Below are 16,834 nucleotides of genomic sequence, written 5' to 3'. Positions count from 1 at the left end.
AAAGACGGGTGATTGTTGGGGTACATTTGGCTGGCGCTTCAGTGATGAAGACAGGTCAGCTTGTTGATGTTTCAGGAGGAACAGTTTCCAAGGCGATGTCAGCACGAAACTCTGAGGGAAAGACTTTGCATACAAAGGGCAGCCGTGGCTAGAATGACATACTCTCAGATCGTGATGTCCTTGCATTAATTTGAGGTGCAAGGATATACAAGCAAGCACCTAATTGACTGCAAATCGATTGACTGCAAATTACAGATCCGGTAAACAGGCAGTTTCATCAAGAATGGCCACTGCAAACTCTACAGAGCAAGATAGCATAGTTGGGCTGCAGTGCACAAACTACTCAGTATGCCCGGCAATGCATGTTCGCAAGTACTGTGTTGCAAAGAGTGCAGCTAATGGACTACTGAGCAGTGGAGAAATGTGACACGGTCAGATGAATCATTCCTTACTACGCTCTCGAAAAACCGGACGAGTGCATGTGTGGCGCACCCACAAAGAAGCCTACAGATCTGAATGATTGGTTCTAAAAGTGAAGGATTCTGGTGGTTCTATAATGGTGCAGGGTGCAAGGTCAGTGCTAATAAATTCTTAATAATTTTGAGTGATCACCTTCATCCCATGATGAAGAATGTTGTTCCTGCTATAAGGGATGTCTTCTAGGATGACAATGTCCCTATCCATAGAGCATGTTTAGTCATCCAGTGCTTTGGCAAGTTTGACAATGTTATCTGTGCTTCATGGCTTTCTCAGACCTGGACCCAATTGAGAATTTATAGGAGATTCTGTAATGACTAGCGAAACGGCATTTTCCACCTCCATCAACAAGACATGAGTTGATTGACTTTCTCATGGAAGAAGGCTGCCACATCCCTGCTGCAAAATTCCGGAGGCTGGTATACTCTATTCTACAGTGGAAACAAGCTGTTCTGGCAGGATGTGGTAGCCCAAAATCCTATTAAGTGCCTTCCTATTGTCATCCAGTCTTTGTCTCGTTTTAAATTTTTGTTATTCTTGATGGCAAGATCCCTGTTGCAGAAAAAAATTGCGGTGAGTTTTGCAGATTCTTTCTCAGTAAATAAGAGAAACCCACCAATGTCTCACCACCTGGACTTCCCAGCACCAAGCAATTATCCTATTCAACTTGGATAATTACACCTCTCTATTGGCCAGCTTTCCTGGCTGGGCCACCATAACACTTCACTTAATTCCAAAATGCTGCTGCTAGACTGGTTTTCAACCTCTCAAATATGGTTTTGCCTTGTCCTTGTCACTGGCTTCCAACTGCTGCTCAAATGAAATTCTGCAGCCTGGTGGTGGTCTATTAGACAGTCAAGGGCATGGCTTTCTATCCTCAATCCATCATCAGATCGTATACCGCTGCTAGAGCTCTCTGCGCATCAACCTCTGGCAATTTGGTAACCTTCCATGGCTGCACATTTTTCCTTCACTGGCCTCCCAGATTGAGGAATGAACCTTCCTACGACAGTCAGGTCTGAAGAACACAATCTTCCAAAGCAAAAAAATGCTATCTTTCCAGACATGTAACCCCAGGACCCACCCAGATTGTGATCATTCCATCACACAAGCTAAAGACTCACGTAGTGTAAGGCACCTCTTATAGACCATTGGAAAATGTTGCGTCAAAGCCACTTCACATGTCAATCATGTCATTTCAGAGGTAGAATGATAAGAACAGATGCCTCTATAATGGGCAATTATACTAAAATCACACTTACTTAAGAATCTCCATTAAGTTATTGCTGAACTTTGACCTTAATATCTGTTTTGAAAAAATCGGATAACTGATAGCATATGGATGGATCGCGTGTACCAAGTTTTCAGTCAATCAGCCCATTGGTTTTGATGTTTGGATACATAACATATGGTAGCAGTTGCAATATTATATGATTAAACAAAATGAATCCTCTGATACAAGGAATTTTATGCTTCATGTGGCTGAATAATACAATCCTGGCAAGATGAATCACATTTAAACAAATTGTGTGGGAGTTTCTGGGAAAAAATATTCCAGGCAATAACAATATTCTGAACAACTACATTACAAATCCCCACAATAATAGTTTCAGAATGGGAAACTGAAGGTTGATCACCTTATGCTACGTCTGGTTTGGCATTTACATGAAGTAGAGGCACTAATCACTGTGCTTTTGAATGTCCTGATTTACATGGCGTGGACAGGATTAAACACTAGGCTTAGACCCTAAACCTACAGTCCTGATGTTATTTACTGAGATGTACAGTGGAGTCACTCTCCAGGTCACCACTGCTGATTCCTCTGGCTGTCTCTTCATGGACTGCACCAAACCTTTCACCAGACTCGGGACTTGTGCTTTCACGCTTGGCTTAGTCCCAGGGTGCTCCAATTCCACTGTTCATTGCCTCTCCATTCCAAAACAGACGGCAACAAGCACCATTGTGACTTAAGAATTTCATTGGATCCAGCATGCACTATGAGACTTTTACAGCTACAAATGCTGCCCACATATATGCACATAAACAATGAAATGAGAAATAGCTCACCATTAGCCCAACCCAACCGCAATCTATTTCTTCATTATAACTTACATTGCCCTTTACTCATAGGATTCTCCAAAAGCTGACCACAATTAAAACCAAAACAATATGAGTATGGGGTACGTTTTCAACAGTGTATTTTATTGTTATAAGTTTATAACCAAACAATTACAGTAATAGTTACATTCCTTATCTGGATTTTGAAATTAATACACATATATTGCATTCAAGACTTCAAAAGACTTGTCAATAGCACAATAACATTGGTCCAACCAAAATAATAATAAAAAAAGAACATCAGTACTTGTCAGGTACCTCTCAGGCCAGCTGAGAGCGGATGTGCACTTAAGAGAACATCACACTAAACTGTTACACAACAGAAACAGAGACTCGGTTCCAGGATGCACAACAACTGTGGTTGCCAGATCCCAAAGACATAAATCTAGTTAAAAAAAAAGAAAAAGAGGGCGAATTATGCCATCGATTACCATGACAACCAATGGACCTAGGAGCAACATCTGGGGGAACTAAATACTAAATAAGGTATTAGAAAGCGTATTTGAGAAGGAAGGAGGAGTGCTTTACACAGAGTGATACATGGTAAATCACAAGGTCAGGGAAGAGCAGTGAGTAGTTATTACGTAGCGGCAGTTACAGTGAATCTTTGACTGTTACTATAAAATGTAAGGCTGAAGAATTGTCCTCTAGGGAAAAGGTTGTCCTTAAGTCTTTCACGTTTTTTAAGACACAGCAAAATGATTAGTTTCCAAGACGTTATTTCAGAAAACTTCCATTGAGAATTTTGGATAAAAAGACAAAGCAAACAATCTGACACAGCCCTTTAAGATTTTTCTTGGCTGAATGGAGATAGCAAAACTGTTAAATATTTCAACAGTTGAAGAAGAGAAAAAAAAAAACAGAACAGATACAGCGGTTGCACTTTCCTCAGCTTGACGCTTGAGTGCCACTGCCCGTGGGTTTTATGTCGGAACTATTTAAATGGCCTTCCAGCTCCAGACACAGTACAATAGTTTATGTCATACAGATTTGTAGGCTGTCATTCTCGCTGGTCCTCAAAAGCTTGAAAAGGTGATATTGCCACCTACTGGTCTGTCTTGGGCACTGCTACATGTAGTTCATGCCCTGCCTTCCCAAAGAGACTAAAATAAAGGGATTGCTACATGGAAGTTCCACAGCACCTGAAGGGTGTTCTGGGAAGGAAAACCCAGGGAGAAAGCACGGGTGATAATACATACGATATCACTATTCTGTCTCACAAGACTCATTAACCTGGGCATGTGCCACTTTCAGTCAGTTAAAACACTTTTCTGGGTGTTAACAAGCAAATTCTTAGATTATTTCCCCAGAATGTTTAAAATTAAAAGATAAAAATGAAGTGAAAATATTACATAACAGCAGCAAAATCCCAGAGTGCTTTTTGGAGCACAGCGCTAGGTGCCCTTAAAACACATTCCAGACTTCAGTTATTCTGGGATTGCAGCCAAGCAGGGACATGAAATACAACTGAAATTTAAACAGAATTTAAACAGTGAACTGCCAAACCGGTAAAAGTACTGGTTGAATGATGCCAGTTAGGGTTCATAGGGAAAGCAAGTGTTAGAAAAGGAACATTCTAGAATTGTATCAATTAAACAGTAACTATCAGTCATCAGCTGGATGAAAAGGGGGAAAGGGAAGGACCTGCATACATTGCCACTTTCACAGATGATGGCGCCTACCTTTTATGGTAGCAGATCAACTGTTTCACAATGTGATGCGTCCTTTGAGACTATTTTCCTCAGTCAGAGTATTATTGTAAATCTGCAAAGATCCGTCCCTCTGTCATCCATCCATAGCAACATCACAGATTTTACTAAAGTCAAGCAACTGTTCCGATTCTTCAATACAAGGAAGCCAATCCGAACAGCCACCACCGAACATCCACCACCAAACATCAGCTAAGCGGATGTTTCATATTTTCCAGCAGATACTTTCTGAAAAGTGCCCAGCCTCCCACAACAACGTCAGTATCAAGACCAGCATTCAGGAACAGCACAGCTATGTTCTCTAATATAAGCACACTTAGCCCATACCATGGTAGCTCAGAACCGCTCAAAACTAAAATAGTATTTTTGTTCCATTCCAGCCAATATCTCTCTTCCTGGATCCCTTCCAGTACTGTCAGTTGCTCCTCATTCTGCCAGTTCTTGCATGTGTTTGTGTGGAAGGCAGCTTGAAGACAAAACATGAAAACTCAAGGAAAAGAAATGACTATGTTATGGCTACATCCCTGGCATTCACTTCTCACAGGTATTTTTGTGATGCCATAGTAAGTGACTCAGCCTCAGGAATTCTCAGCAGCAGTGGAATCACACATATTTGCCATTTGAAGTTCCTGATGTAAGTGCAGTTAAGTAAGCTCAAATCATTTTGGTCGCAGAACTCAAGTCATGCTTAGGTGGGAAACTTGTCAGCCATACATACCGCTCAATTTTCATAAAGCAGTAATGGTGAGTAATGGGAACAGACTTTGCATTACCCTTGCAGACCTTCTTTGCTGCACAATATATGTACGGGAGGAATGTGCAAACAGAGAAAAACATGCCTATTTCCAACTAGCCAAATTTGGCTGTATGAAGTAAACCAGGCACCCCCCCCCCACCCACCCAAACACAGCCACAACGCAGTGTTGACAAATCAGGTGGAAGATAAACAAGCTAAAAGTTGCCAGCATGTCTTCTGAAAGTGAAAATAATAATACTGGTAAAACAGCCATCCTCCTGTTCAAAAAGAAATATGTGAACAAAGGGGATCTTAGGTGATAATTTGGCCATTTTGTGTTTTCATCACACTGGCACTTGACTTGTCCCCTGGACAATCTCCCATCTCCTTGAACTTCTGCCAGACAGGTAAAGTCAGACGGACAGGTTTCATGCTCTCCCTGTCCCCCTTGTGAGAAACACAGTTTTTGGCGACACACTCAGGTCTCTAGTCAGGCATGTCGATAGACAGTTTGGGAGGGGGCACAAAGTACTTCCCTGGGCTCTGTGTGATCACCACCCCTGTCTTCTTGTGGAACATCGGGGCTATCTTGGGCGGTTCTGGAGCTGGCAGCTCTTCAGACACTTCAGGGTCCTCGTGATGCAAGTCGTATGAGATATTGCCGTACTCCCGCAGGAAGGGGAACAGCTCAAGCAGGAACTGGCAGAAATCCTTGCGGATGCCAAACCACCCTATCAGAGAAGCAGGTCAGAGGTTATGTTTCAACAATGTAAAGAAAACGAACTATTCAAAAAATAGACCGTAATTCTTCCTTTAGAACAAAACATGTGACAAGCGTATAATATCACATATCACCGAATGAGTTATAACTTATGCTAACACCATGGTCTTGAGGGAAACATACAAAGGAATTGTTTTCCATGATGAATTGAGTTGAGGAAGCACTCACAGTGGTTGCCTCCTTTCTGGCCAAAGGTTGTTACCATTAAGGTGACAAGGGACAGCCACAGAGGCACAAACACTGGGACATAGCTGAAGCTGTTGTGGCCATCCAACTTGTGCACCAGGAGGATCTAAATCACCACACATAGAAAAGAAAGACTTGATTGTGACTGAATTTTTACAATCACTACAAGATGATGACCAACAGAATTGAAAAGCACCATGTACATCTAAACAATTCCATCACTCCAGCTCCCAGACTCAACTCATTTTGGATGAGTTGTCATCAGGTGAGTATTGAGTGCTTTCTTGCTGAGACCTGATCGTAGTCTGTCTTGTTGCTGTGAGTAGGGGGTAAAGGGGGAGTCTGAACTGAATGTAGGAAATGCACATTCTTCAGAGCGTGATTACCACACTTAAAAACAGCGTGCCGCTGAAACAGTGTGCTGTCACAAAACCACCGAAAGCCGAGCGGAACGAGAGACAGCTGAAGACAGAGCAGGCGGTTCACCTCAAACGTGAGCAAGGGCACAACGATGGTCATCCAGCTGATCGCCATGGTGATGTGGGTGCGTCGCTGTTCAGCTATGACATCCATGGAGCGGAGGAAGAGCACAGACCAAACGATGTAGTACAGAACCACCAGGCAGAGGAAGGACATGAGGATCCACAGTGGCACACACACCACCTTACAGAAAACAGACGTCTGTTACACTCACAACGTTAACAAGCACAGACAAATATGCTACAACCAGAGAAATGCTCACAAAACATTACTTAAGCTTTGGGTTATTTGCTTGTGGTGGCCAATTCTTGGAATGACTCGTATACACACACACACACACACACACACACAAGCACACACACTCCACCATGTGCAGAATTGTCCCTGGTGACATGTTTGATGGAATAACATTGTAAAACACCTTCAGTATTACCACAAAATGGTCAACAATGCCTGAGTCACACAGTATCGCAGCCAAGTGAGATCTTCCCAGGGAGCACTTACCAGCCAGGGCCAGTTAATGATCTTATCCAGCCGAAGGGCGATGAAAATGAACTGAAGGATGTTCACAGAGCACAGAATTTCGAGCTACAGAGGCAGAAATAAACAGAGATAAAGGAAGGGAGACACTAATCAGATTAGTCATAATCATCAATAACCGTTAGAAAGAAGTGGCACATAGAGTATCCCTCCTCCAAAACAGTGAGATGAATAACACTGGTAAATTTAGAACTACAACAGAAAAATATTAGTGTTGTTTACAAATAGACTACAGACCAGGACCTCAAGTATATTCCAACTTAACAGAAAAAAGTGAATTGTTCTTTAGGATGCCTTCGCCCAGCAGTAGTTTCTCACCTCCAGAGAGCGATCGTGCCTAAAGCCCCAGACGCACGCAGCCACGGAGACGGGGGAGACGAAGAACAGGGGCATGAAGACCAGCAGCCAGAAGTGGGAGCCCCTCTCGATGCGGTGGCACACCAGCACCTCGAATATCAGCAGCAGAAGGTGGATCCCCACAGCTATCAGCATGGCCTTGAACTCCACACACGTCTCCCCCTCTGCCCTGAACCAACAGCACACACACACACTCACTCTTACCATACGACATGCACAAGGAGTGAAAACATTTGCTACAGCATTAGCTCATTTCAAATAATGACTGACTTTCTCTGTATGCAGAATGTATTTCATAACTTGTGCAATGCTGAGAAAATCTGAAAATGTAGGTAACATACAGTATTAAGAACATATTAACACTCTAAGCTCAACAGACCTGTACTGAGGGTTGTGGGCCCAGACTCCCGTGCCAACAGATGCACCAATGATGACCATCAGCTTCCAAAGCCAGATGGGCGTGAATACCGCCCAATAACTCCACTGGATCACCCCATCCAACCGCAGAGACAGCAGCACAGAGAACAGCAACAGGCATGCGTAAATGAGGAACTTGCTAGAAGAGAAAAAATGACATGACTTAATCACTGATTTGATTTAAATCACAATCCCTCACTCCCCCAGCCTAAGACTCAAATTACCTCACAAATATTAAAATTAAGTTATTCATGGTAGCTAATGTAAAGACTAAATGAAAGCCTTTAGTTTGTCATGCTAGCTGCTTTTCTATCAAAACCTGAAGACAGCCGAGTATGCTCAGTATTAACAAAGCTTTTATTAATAACACTGACTCAGTGCCAGTTTCACTATGCATGCTGTGCATGGTATATGCCATGCCATGTAGCCTATATACTATAGGGCTTATCAAAACAGCTGAAAAATAATGCAGGTTATGCAAAATAGCATTATCAGATACATTCTCAATGTCCCCCCACAAGACACACACCAAGGTTGACAAATTCCAACAAGCAGGTCCATTCCCAGCTCAGCAGAGTAGTATAGTGATAGATTGGTATGTTATAGTCTATAAGCAACACAACAAAAGAGGCAGGATTCTGCTCATTTTCAACACCAAAAACAAAGAGTTCCACACAATATAGATAGTATTACATGTATCTCTATTTGGAAATGTAATTAAAAAAAGGCTGTTTATATAGCAGGAAATGTTTATTTCTTTCCATGTTTGTCTTTTATTCATAATAAATTGGTGAATCTGTTTTTACGGTGCTAAGCTGCAAATCATGTTGTGGCCATTGAGCGATAATTATTTTCTGTTCAGTTGTGTTACTGTGGTTTAAAGTAGACGGGTGACAAATTAATGGAAAATCCTGAATAAATTAGTGGAGAAACAAAACAAATGCAGATGTTTCCATGCAGGTGTACTGCATGATACAATTGAGCAATTAACATCTTATCATGCTCTGTGGCATGTATAAAAATGCTGAGCCAGCCCAGTTGACCTCGATATTGGATCAAGATGATGAGCAAAAGATCAAAGCGACCCTGAATGAGGGTTTATTATTGGGACACGGATGGCAGGAGCTTCAGTCACAAAGACTGCGCAACTGGCTAGTGCTTCAGTAGGAACAGTGATTAAAGTGACATTTGACATTAAATCTATGGGAAAGACATCAGTAAATAGGGTTGGAAATTGTGGTTGAAACTGCACATTCGATGACCTTGATGCATGTGCATTAGTGCGACACGTAAGGAAAAACAGAAGAGCAACTCTTCCTCAGGTGACTGAGACTGTCAATGCAGAACGTGATCAGACCATGTCAGCAAGAACAGTCCGTCGACAACTACATAGAGAGGGATATTATAATAGGGTTGAAGTGCATAAATCCTCATTACAAAGACAAATGCATATTTGAGAGTTCAGTGGTGCAAAAATCATAGGCCTTGGTCTACAGAGATGGGGAAAAAACTGATATGAGTCTCCCTTCACTTTTCCTGGCATGATTTGGGTCCACTTGTCACCTTAGAGGGAAGGGTCCCTGCAAATCAATACAAAGTTACTCTGAGTGATCACCTTTATCCTATGATGAAATATTTCTATCCTGATGGCAGTGGTCTCTTCCAGGATGACAATGCCCCCATCCACAGGGCATGAGGTGGTCACTGAATGGTTTGATGAGCATGAAAATGATGTGAATCATATGCTATGACCTTCGCTGTCACCAGATCTCAATCCAATTAAACACCTATGGGATATTTTGGACATGTTGGACCGCGCTCTCCACCACCATCATCAAAACACCAAACGAGGGAATATGTGTTCCATCCCTCCAGTAGAGTTCCAGAGACTAGTAGAATCAATGCCAAGGTGCACTGAAGCTGTTCTGAATACTTGTGGTGGCCCAACACCTCACCAAGACACTCTAAGTTTTTTTTTCTTTCATTTGTCACTCATCTGTATAGCCTACTCATAGTTGTTTTTAACTTGTAATATCAGGGTTGTCAAAAGTATTTCTGTCCACCACGGACGGCTATCTTTCGTGCAATGTTTGTATTTAACCAAAAATATAATCCAAGCCAATCCAAAGTATCACTAGCTAATGTTAGCTTGTAACATTGGCAGCTGTCTTTGCGTGGCAATGTAATACTTTTTATACGTTTGTTGCTAACTCTAGTAAGGAATCCAGGGACATCAGATGTCAGAAAGTGGTCCAACATAATAACGTTACGCGAAACGCTAGCTATAATGCCTTGCCAAGTTTGATCCATTATATTAAAAAAAAAGCTTTATTCGATCTAAGGATATATAATTGAAAACGTGAGTGGCGTGTCGTATTTTCTCAGTTTAACCATTGTCAGCTAAAACTTCATCAGTGCGAAAAAGCTTTGTAAGTGCGCTTGTTTGATATAATGCTAAACCTGTCACTGACTCGATATTGTTAGACCACTCCGGCAACCGCTCGGTACTCTATGGTAAATTGTGTGGTGTTGTCAAGCGATGAGACATGCAGTCAACGATATACTCGGGGCAGTTGTAGGAAATGACTTTCATAACTTAGCTAGCTACCCAGCCTAGCCAACCTGCTGATCACCCCATTCAAACGCTTATCGGTACAGCTAGCTAACATTAACAAGTGTCGAGCTCTCATCTGAATTTACAACGAGGATTCGGGTTGCTAGTCTAGTTATCAAGCAACCTATCATTCAGTTTCGGAAGTTATAGTCTAGCTATATTCATTCGGACACAAAAGTACGAGATGACATTCACTCCAACAACAAACGTCACCAATTCAATTGTTTATTTCGATAAAAGCTTTACGCGGTCGAGCTAACGTTGCTTCCAGCTAACAAGGCCTACGAATAAGATAGCTAGCTAGCTAATGTTAGCTGTCAAGCCAGGCGTTGCTCGGCAAGCGCAAGGCTACGTAACTAGCTGGCTTTATCATTTGAAATTCAGTATTTTACCTACCTTGGATTGAAATCTTGAAATAATCCTCTAAGATTCATCATTGGAAAATGTTATATTTTAGATCATCTTAAATGTCGGATCCATCCCGTTCGAAACGCTCACCTTTCCCTCTGTCTCGGCCAGCCCCTTTCAGAATCTAGACAACACGTTTTGATGAGATTGTGTACAGCAGGCCATGCACATCGTCTGTGACTGGACGCGGACTATTGATGACTTTTGGTCATTTTGGGTTTGTAGCCCCTTTCGTTTACGAATAACAGGCTAATAAAACAGCCATCCCATTCACGACAGTCTCTCCGCCAGTTCGACAGTTCAGTTAAACACATATCACATACAGAATGTCCTACTCCTTAGCATTATATAGTAACACACCTGTAACAACATCCAGCAGCAGCAACAACAAATACGAGAACTTGACTTTAATGAGTGACGATGAATACATGAATCTAAAGCAAAGGATATATAATCATTTTGAATGGTTACAGGTACAAAAGATACAGAAGATAACCGTATGCACAATAAAAACACAATCCGACATGATTTAAAGGCCCCCCAGTTAATGAAGCCCTGAAGCATGGGAAAATTAAACGGACAACAGAAAAAATGTTGCATTAAAGGACATCATTGCATTATAAAAAATGGCAGTCATCATGGTATTCTACATAGTTCAACACAATTTAACAACATACAAAAAAAACAAACAAAAAAAATCTAAATTGAGAACACAATTACACAGATTGTGTAGAAACTGCGGACATCCCCAACCTTAACAAAAATGTATAGTTTTGTTTATACCACTGTATGATGTATAGGGATACTTATAACATGCAGGGATACAGGGATTTGTACTGAATCTTTCTGTCAAAACATAAAATAGAAGTGCAAAATGTATAGATAAACTCTTGGGTGAATACCCCTGTTATGTATCCTGGAAAGGGAAAAGATTGTGGGGAACAGAATGTCTTGGACTTGCATAAATATGCACGATAGGGTAGGTACATAGATGTATTACCAATAAGCAATATTTATGGCGGGAGAACACGGTAACATCAACATAAAAACAAACAGAACAAAAAAAGAGCAACCAAGAGGGACTGGTGCTGTGAAGACAACAGAAAGCACTGTCCGCCAACAGCCTTTAACCTTTCACCTCAGTAGTACTGACTGAATATGTATCTAACACAAGAAGGAAAAAAAACAAAACAAAGACAGACATGTTTATTTGGTTGCTCCCAAAGTGTCTTCATTGCAACAGATCTGGGCTAATTTAGTCTTACTACAAATAAATAGGTCCTTCATTAGAACAAATATCAAATATAAGAGGAGTATCACAGAAACATTCTACAACCAATGATGAAAAACAAAGATCATACTGTAATTTGGTTAGTTTAAAGCTTACCTAAATGATATGAATAAAATGATATGCAGAACATGTTGGTACTGGTCGTTTATATTACATAAGAACTTGATCTCCCTTAACATGAAGCAGTCACTTAATGAAAAGCAGCATTGTTTTCCAGATGCCAAATGGTGTTCAACATTCACATCATTCCTAGCATGATAAACTTTACATTATTGTTGCAAGGATGGCAACAATAAGAGAAAACGGGCCGGGAAGGTCAGGGAATTGAAGAAAAGGCTTAAAGATTGAGTTTATAACAACAACAACAAAAAAGAAAAACCAAGGACAACTCCCTTCCAGCTGGTGGCTGTCCCTGCCCTCCCCTCCGTTGCCCCCTTGCCTCAGTGCACCAGCTCCAGCTGGTTGGCGGCAAAGGGAAGTACCCCACTGACATAGTAAGCAATGCCCAGGGACAGAAGGGCAATGACCACCAACAAGAGTAGCACTCTCCAGAAGCCCAGATCCTCCACAAACTCCTGCCAGGTGGTACGGAAGCTGGACAGCACACCCTCGCTGTTTTGCAGGTTGGGGTTGAGAAGGGAGTGGCTCTCCATAGCACTGCGGGGGAAAAAGGGGAACGAAAAAGAGTTCCAATGCACTTCACCGTTAATAAGCTTTTTCCATTGAGGCACACGTTAAGCACGCAAACACCCACCAGCTCTCTCTCAACCTTAAGGTTACATTCTGATTTGCACGTCAAAGCCCCGAGGCTGGCGATGTGAAATTCTCTAATATATGAAAAGTGTTAACTGATTATTACACGCAAAAACAGCCAAGCTACTCAACTCCACTGCCCAGCAATGTAAGCAGAATGCAAGTCAGAAAACGAATTTTATAGAATGCCATTTTGGTCCTAGTAGATCAGTAACTAGTGTACTTAACACCTGTATTTTGGAAGCAAATGGAACTTTACATTTGCATAGTAATTGTCAAAGGCACTGACTGAATAATGTTTGGAAAGCTTCCTGAACAGGTTTGATTTCATTCTGTTATCCTGATAAGAAACCATTCCCATTTAGGCAGTCAATATTGAAGGAACTGCCATTTTTGAATGAATAAAAAAAATACTGTGATGCAATATAGCTACTCACAGAAAAAACAAAGATAGGTTACAAGCTGAATACTACCGTTTGTGTTTCTAGCACAACCCCATTGACCCATATTGTCCTTTGCACATTGCTTCAGCTTTCTATGCCTGGCCTCCACACACCTCTCACTCTCAGCCATCTGCATGGTCTCCAGCTTGGAGTGTGGCCCTCGGTTGAAGCCCTTCACCTCCTGCTCCTCCAGCCCCTCAAGCAGACGAATGGCATCCTTGTTCACACCTCGTCTCTTTGCTAGCACCAGAGGAGTTGACCCATTGTGGTTACTGAACAACACACAAGATGAACACTTCTGTGTGACTGTTCCACTTCAAAGGCCAGTTCATAGCAGTTAAAGTGGAGCAGTATATAGATGAAAATATGAATGTTTAAATGAGTGTAAAACATAATAAAACATAAAATACTAGTTTGCAGAAGTTGTGATAGGTCAGTGTCATTTATGCTTTCAGCAATATTTACTTTTAAGAAAACCAGTGAGGTGATAAATCCCATTGACACATAATTAAACAATAAACTTGGTCTAAATTCTCAACTGCTTTTAGTTTCCAGATTCCTTATTAGGGACGGAAATTAGATTAAGACAAACAGGAATGCTGACCCATGTCTCTCCGTGTCCTTGAAAATAAAACAGTCCAATAATAAACCAGCCCAACTCCCCTAAACAGCAGTGCACTGACCATATGTCAATCTTGAGGCCATTGGACACCAGGAATTGGATGGTGTCCACATGGCCGCACAGGTGCAGTGCAGTGTTGCCCTGGTAATCAGTAGCCAGTAGGTCAGCCCCAAACTTGTGCAGGAAGCGGCAAATCTCCACATTGCCACGGGCGGCAGCCAGGTGCAGGCCGGTGCGTCCCCGGCTATCCCGAATGTTGGGGTCGCAGCCTGTCTCCAGTAGGCGCTTGGAGTAGCCTAGGTCCCCGTCAATGCACGCCTGTAGCAGTGGCACACTGGTTTGAGACGAGTCATTGACGAAGACATAAGACATGTCAGAGTGGGTCTCTGAAAAGTCCAGGGTACCTGAAGGGAGGCAGAAATACATTCACCAGCTGCATTCATTTCACAGAACACAGCACAGAGATTATCAGATGGATGCTATGTGTAAGGATACTTACACATGTAATCTTGTGTAACCATGTATATTCTGTAAATGAAGTGTCCTACTTAAAAAATCAAAAATTTTCAATACAAAATAATAGTATAGTATAGTTAAGTATAGTATATTTTGAATTTTGAACTGAGAGACTTTATTTACAGAATATACATGTTGAGCCGAGATGCACCTTTCCACAAAAACTGTTTATGTGACCCCCAACTGCCCTGGAAGGTGCCTTATTATCCTTCCAAACAATTATTTTTCCATGAAGCTTCAACCCATTGTCATTTAACTAGCAGTCAAACCAGGTACAACACAAACACACCGTAAACCACGAAAAAGGCGTCTCATGAGTCAATTCCCATCAAATCAACATTTCCAAGACGCTCATGAAATGGCAGCATTATTATGCAGAACAATACCACAGAAACACGAACATGCGTAAACCTGGCGCAAGGGTAATTAACGAACCCATTAATACTATTACTTTTCCATATTCCATATATGGGACATACGACCATCACTTGCGCGTTTATGGACTCCACTCTTAAGAACACTCACTGACAAAGGTAAAGTTTAATTTATTTACGAGCAGACGTTTTACATGATACTTGTTAGGAAATGTTGCTTAGTTCATCAAAAATACTACAGACATGTTTCCCAAGCACTGAGCTAGGCTAACTTTTGCTGCGTTTGCTGATAGACTATAGCTCCTCTAGCTAGCTTTGCTGAGATGCAAGAAATAAAGAAAACAATGTGCAACGGATACAAGTGCGGCGTTGTTTAAACAGTTTAAAATATTGTAGTAACATTTATACAACTATTTGAGGTTAGCAAGCAACGAAATCAATGCGCTAGCTAAGTATGTATAGCCCACCGATGAGCAAATGTCAGCGAGCTATGATGCAGATTTTCGACACTAGTATCTAGTAAACAACAATCACATGATCAACTTGTTAGGTAGCTTGCTAGATATATGTTACCGATCATATTTTGCTAATTTTGAGTAGACATATTAATTGCTCAATTTCTCATATGATTGCTAAGTCTTTCTGGGGTTTCTTGGTCATCCAGACAACCATTCCTTGTAGTTAAAAATATGATAGAATTTGAGTATCACTATAATTTGAACATTATTTTTGAGAATCCACAAGTTAAAAATATTTACCTGTTTACGTGTTCCCAATTAGCCGAAAACTACAAATACGCCTCCTTTCAATCCCCAATTTTCTCGATTTTCTTTCGTAGATGGGAGCTCAGTAGACCAGCGCACTCCTACACGTAAACATTGACTTCACGGCAAAAGTCGAACTGCTTGACGGCAGACTGAATAGTCATAGTTACCACCCAAATTAATAGTTACCATCCAAATAAATGACCATTGAACATAAAAGCTGTTCTTTTACAACAACAACAAAAAATAAAAAATAAAAATAAAATAAAATAATTTGCTTCTATCATTGGGTGTGAAACACATATTGCAATTTCAGCTAATAGTACCTGCTGTCTTCACTGATGAAGTTATAAATCTGTGTGTGTGTGTGTGTGTGTGTGTGTTTTCTTTGCAATGGGGATAGGACAGCTTTCAAAGCCTTGTCATGAAATATCAGGTGTGTGTGACAATAATAAACAAGATTTCATAAACTGTCTTTATCACACGGGTGTCACTATAGAGAGAGAGAGAGAGAAACAGTGGATTTGTTGTTTAAATAAAATGTCACTTTCCCCTTATGTACTGTACACCTACAATTTAATTTCAGTTTAAGAATATGTTAGCTCCATTTATGTTGTCACCATTTCTAACTTTATTAGCCTATATTTCATTTGAATATGTGCAAATATTCTAATTACATGCATTTATTTGATCAGACACATTTGACATTAACATTCAATTGATCACCTGTCCTGAATGAATCATCCAAAAATTGAAAATCTATTTTTAATGAGATGAGAATTTTTACTTAGTCTATATATTCAAATTATATTTAATATTTTTAAACCATCCCTCTATCTTGATGTTAAATGTTTTCTTTTTTAGATATCTTATGTGTTGGAGTACTCTAAAGAGAGGAGTTATTTACATGTAAGGGTTTAGCACGAAATCCCTTTTTTAAATTTTCAACCTACGATGCTGTTGGCAAAACCAGGTCTTCAGTTCACTTTTCATGCTGCACCAAACCCCACTCTAATAATGGTCTCCTACAAAGTCCACTGACAGAACAGATATGATTTTATTGTATGTGTTATTTGAAAGGTGTTCCTTGTATAACCTGAAATCATAAATCCAAAAAGGCATTGAGGGCCATAACATGAAAATGTCTTTCCATTCTTTAGCCATTAGGTACTCAGACCTTTCTAGTCAAAATGTATGCATGTGCAGCAGTTGCAATACCAGCTCCAAAATGAAATTATTTTGACAAGA

The 16,834-nt window shown here is 40.9% G+C and overlaps 2 protein-coding genes across 2 annotated transcripts; both read right to left on the bottom strand.

Annotated features, from left to right (window-relative positions):
- Positions 1-2,658: 2,658 nt before the first annotated feature.
- LOC135251222 (transmembrane protein 185A) lies at positions 2,659-11,082 on the bottom strand. Its single transcript, XM_064328448.1, has 7 exons — positions 10,812-11,082; positions 7,764-7,940; positions 7,346-7,553; positions 6,992-7,075; positions 6,494-6,670; positions 5,990-6,113; positions 2,659-5,771 (listed from the first exon to the last, which is right to left on the bottom strand). Exons 1-7 carry the CDS (start codon positions 10,850-10,852, stop codon positions 5,527-5,529), a joined length of 1,056 nt encoding a protein of 351 aa, XP_064184518.1. The 5' UTR covers positions 10,853-11,082; the 3' UTR covers positions 2,659-5,526.
- A 133-nt stretch (positions 11,083-11,215) lies between these two features.
- LOC135251223 (ankyrin repeat domain-containing protein 46) lies at positions 11,216-15,737 on the bottom strand. Its single transcript, XM_064328449.1, has 4 exons — positions 15,581-15,737; positions 13,994-14,336; positions 13,424-13,582; positions 11,216-12,771 (listed from the first exon to the last, which is right to left on the bottom strand). The coding sequence occupies exons 2-4, from the start codon at positions 14,302-14,304 to the stop codon at positions 12,555-12,557; spliced, it is 687 nt and encodes a 228-aa protein (XP_064184519.1). The 5' UTR covers positions 14,305-14,336; positions 15,581-15,737; the 3' UTR covers positions 11,216-12,554.
- Between the last annotated feature and the right edge of the window lie 1,097 nt (positions 15,738-16,834).

The sequence above is a fragment of the Anguilla rostrata genome, chromosome 3 (assembly GCF_018555375.3).
Source record: "Anguilla rostrata isolate EN2019 chromosome 3, ASM1855537v3, whole genome shotgun sequence".
Lineage (NCBI taxonomy): Eukaryota > Metazoa > Chordata > Actinopteri > Anguilliformes > Anguillidae > Anguilla > Anguilla rostrata.
The sequence above is the reverse complement of the archived record's forward strand: the minus strand, read 5'-3'. Positions and strand labels throughout refer to the sequence as shown.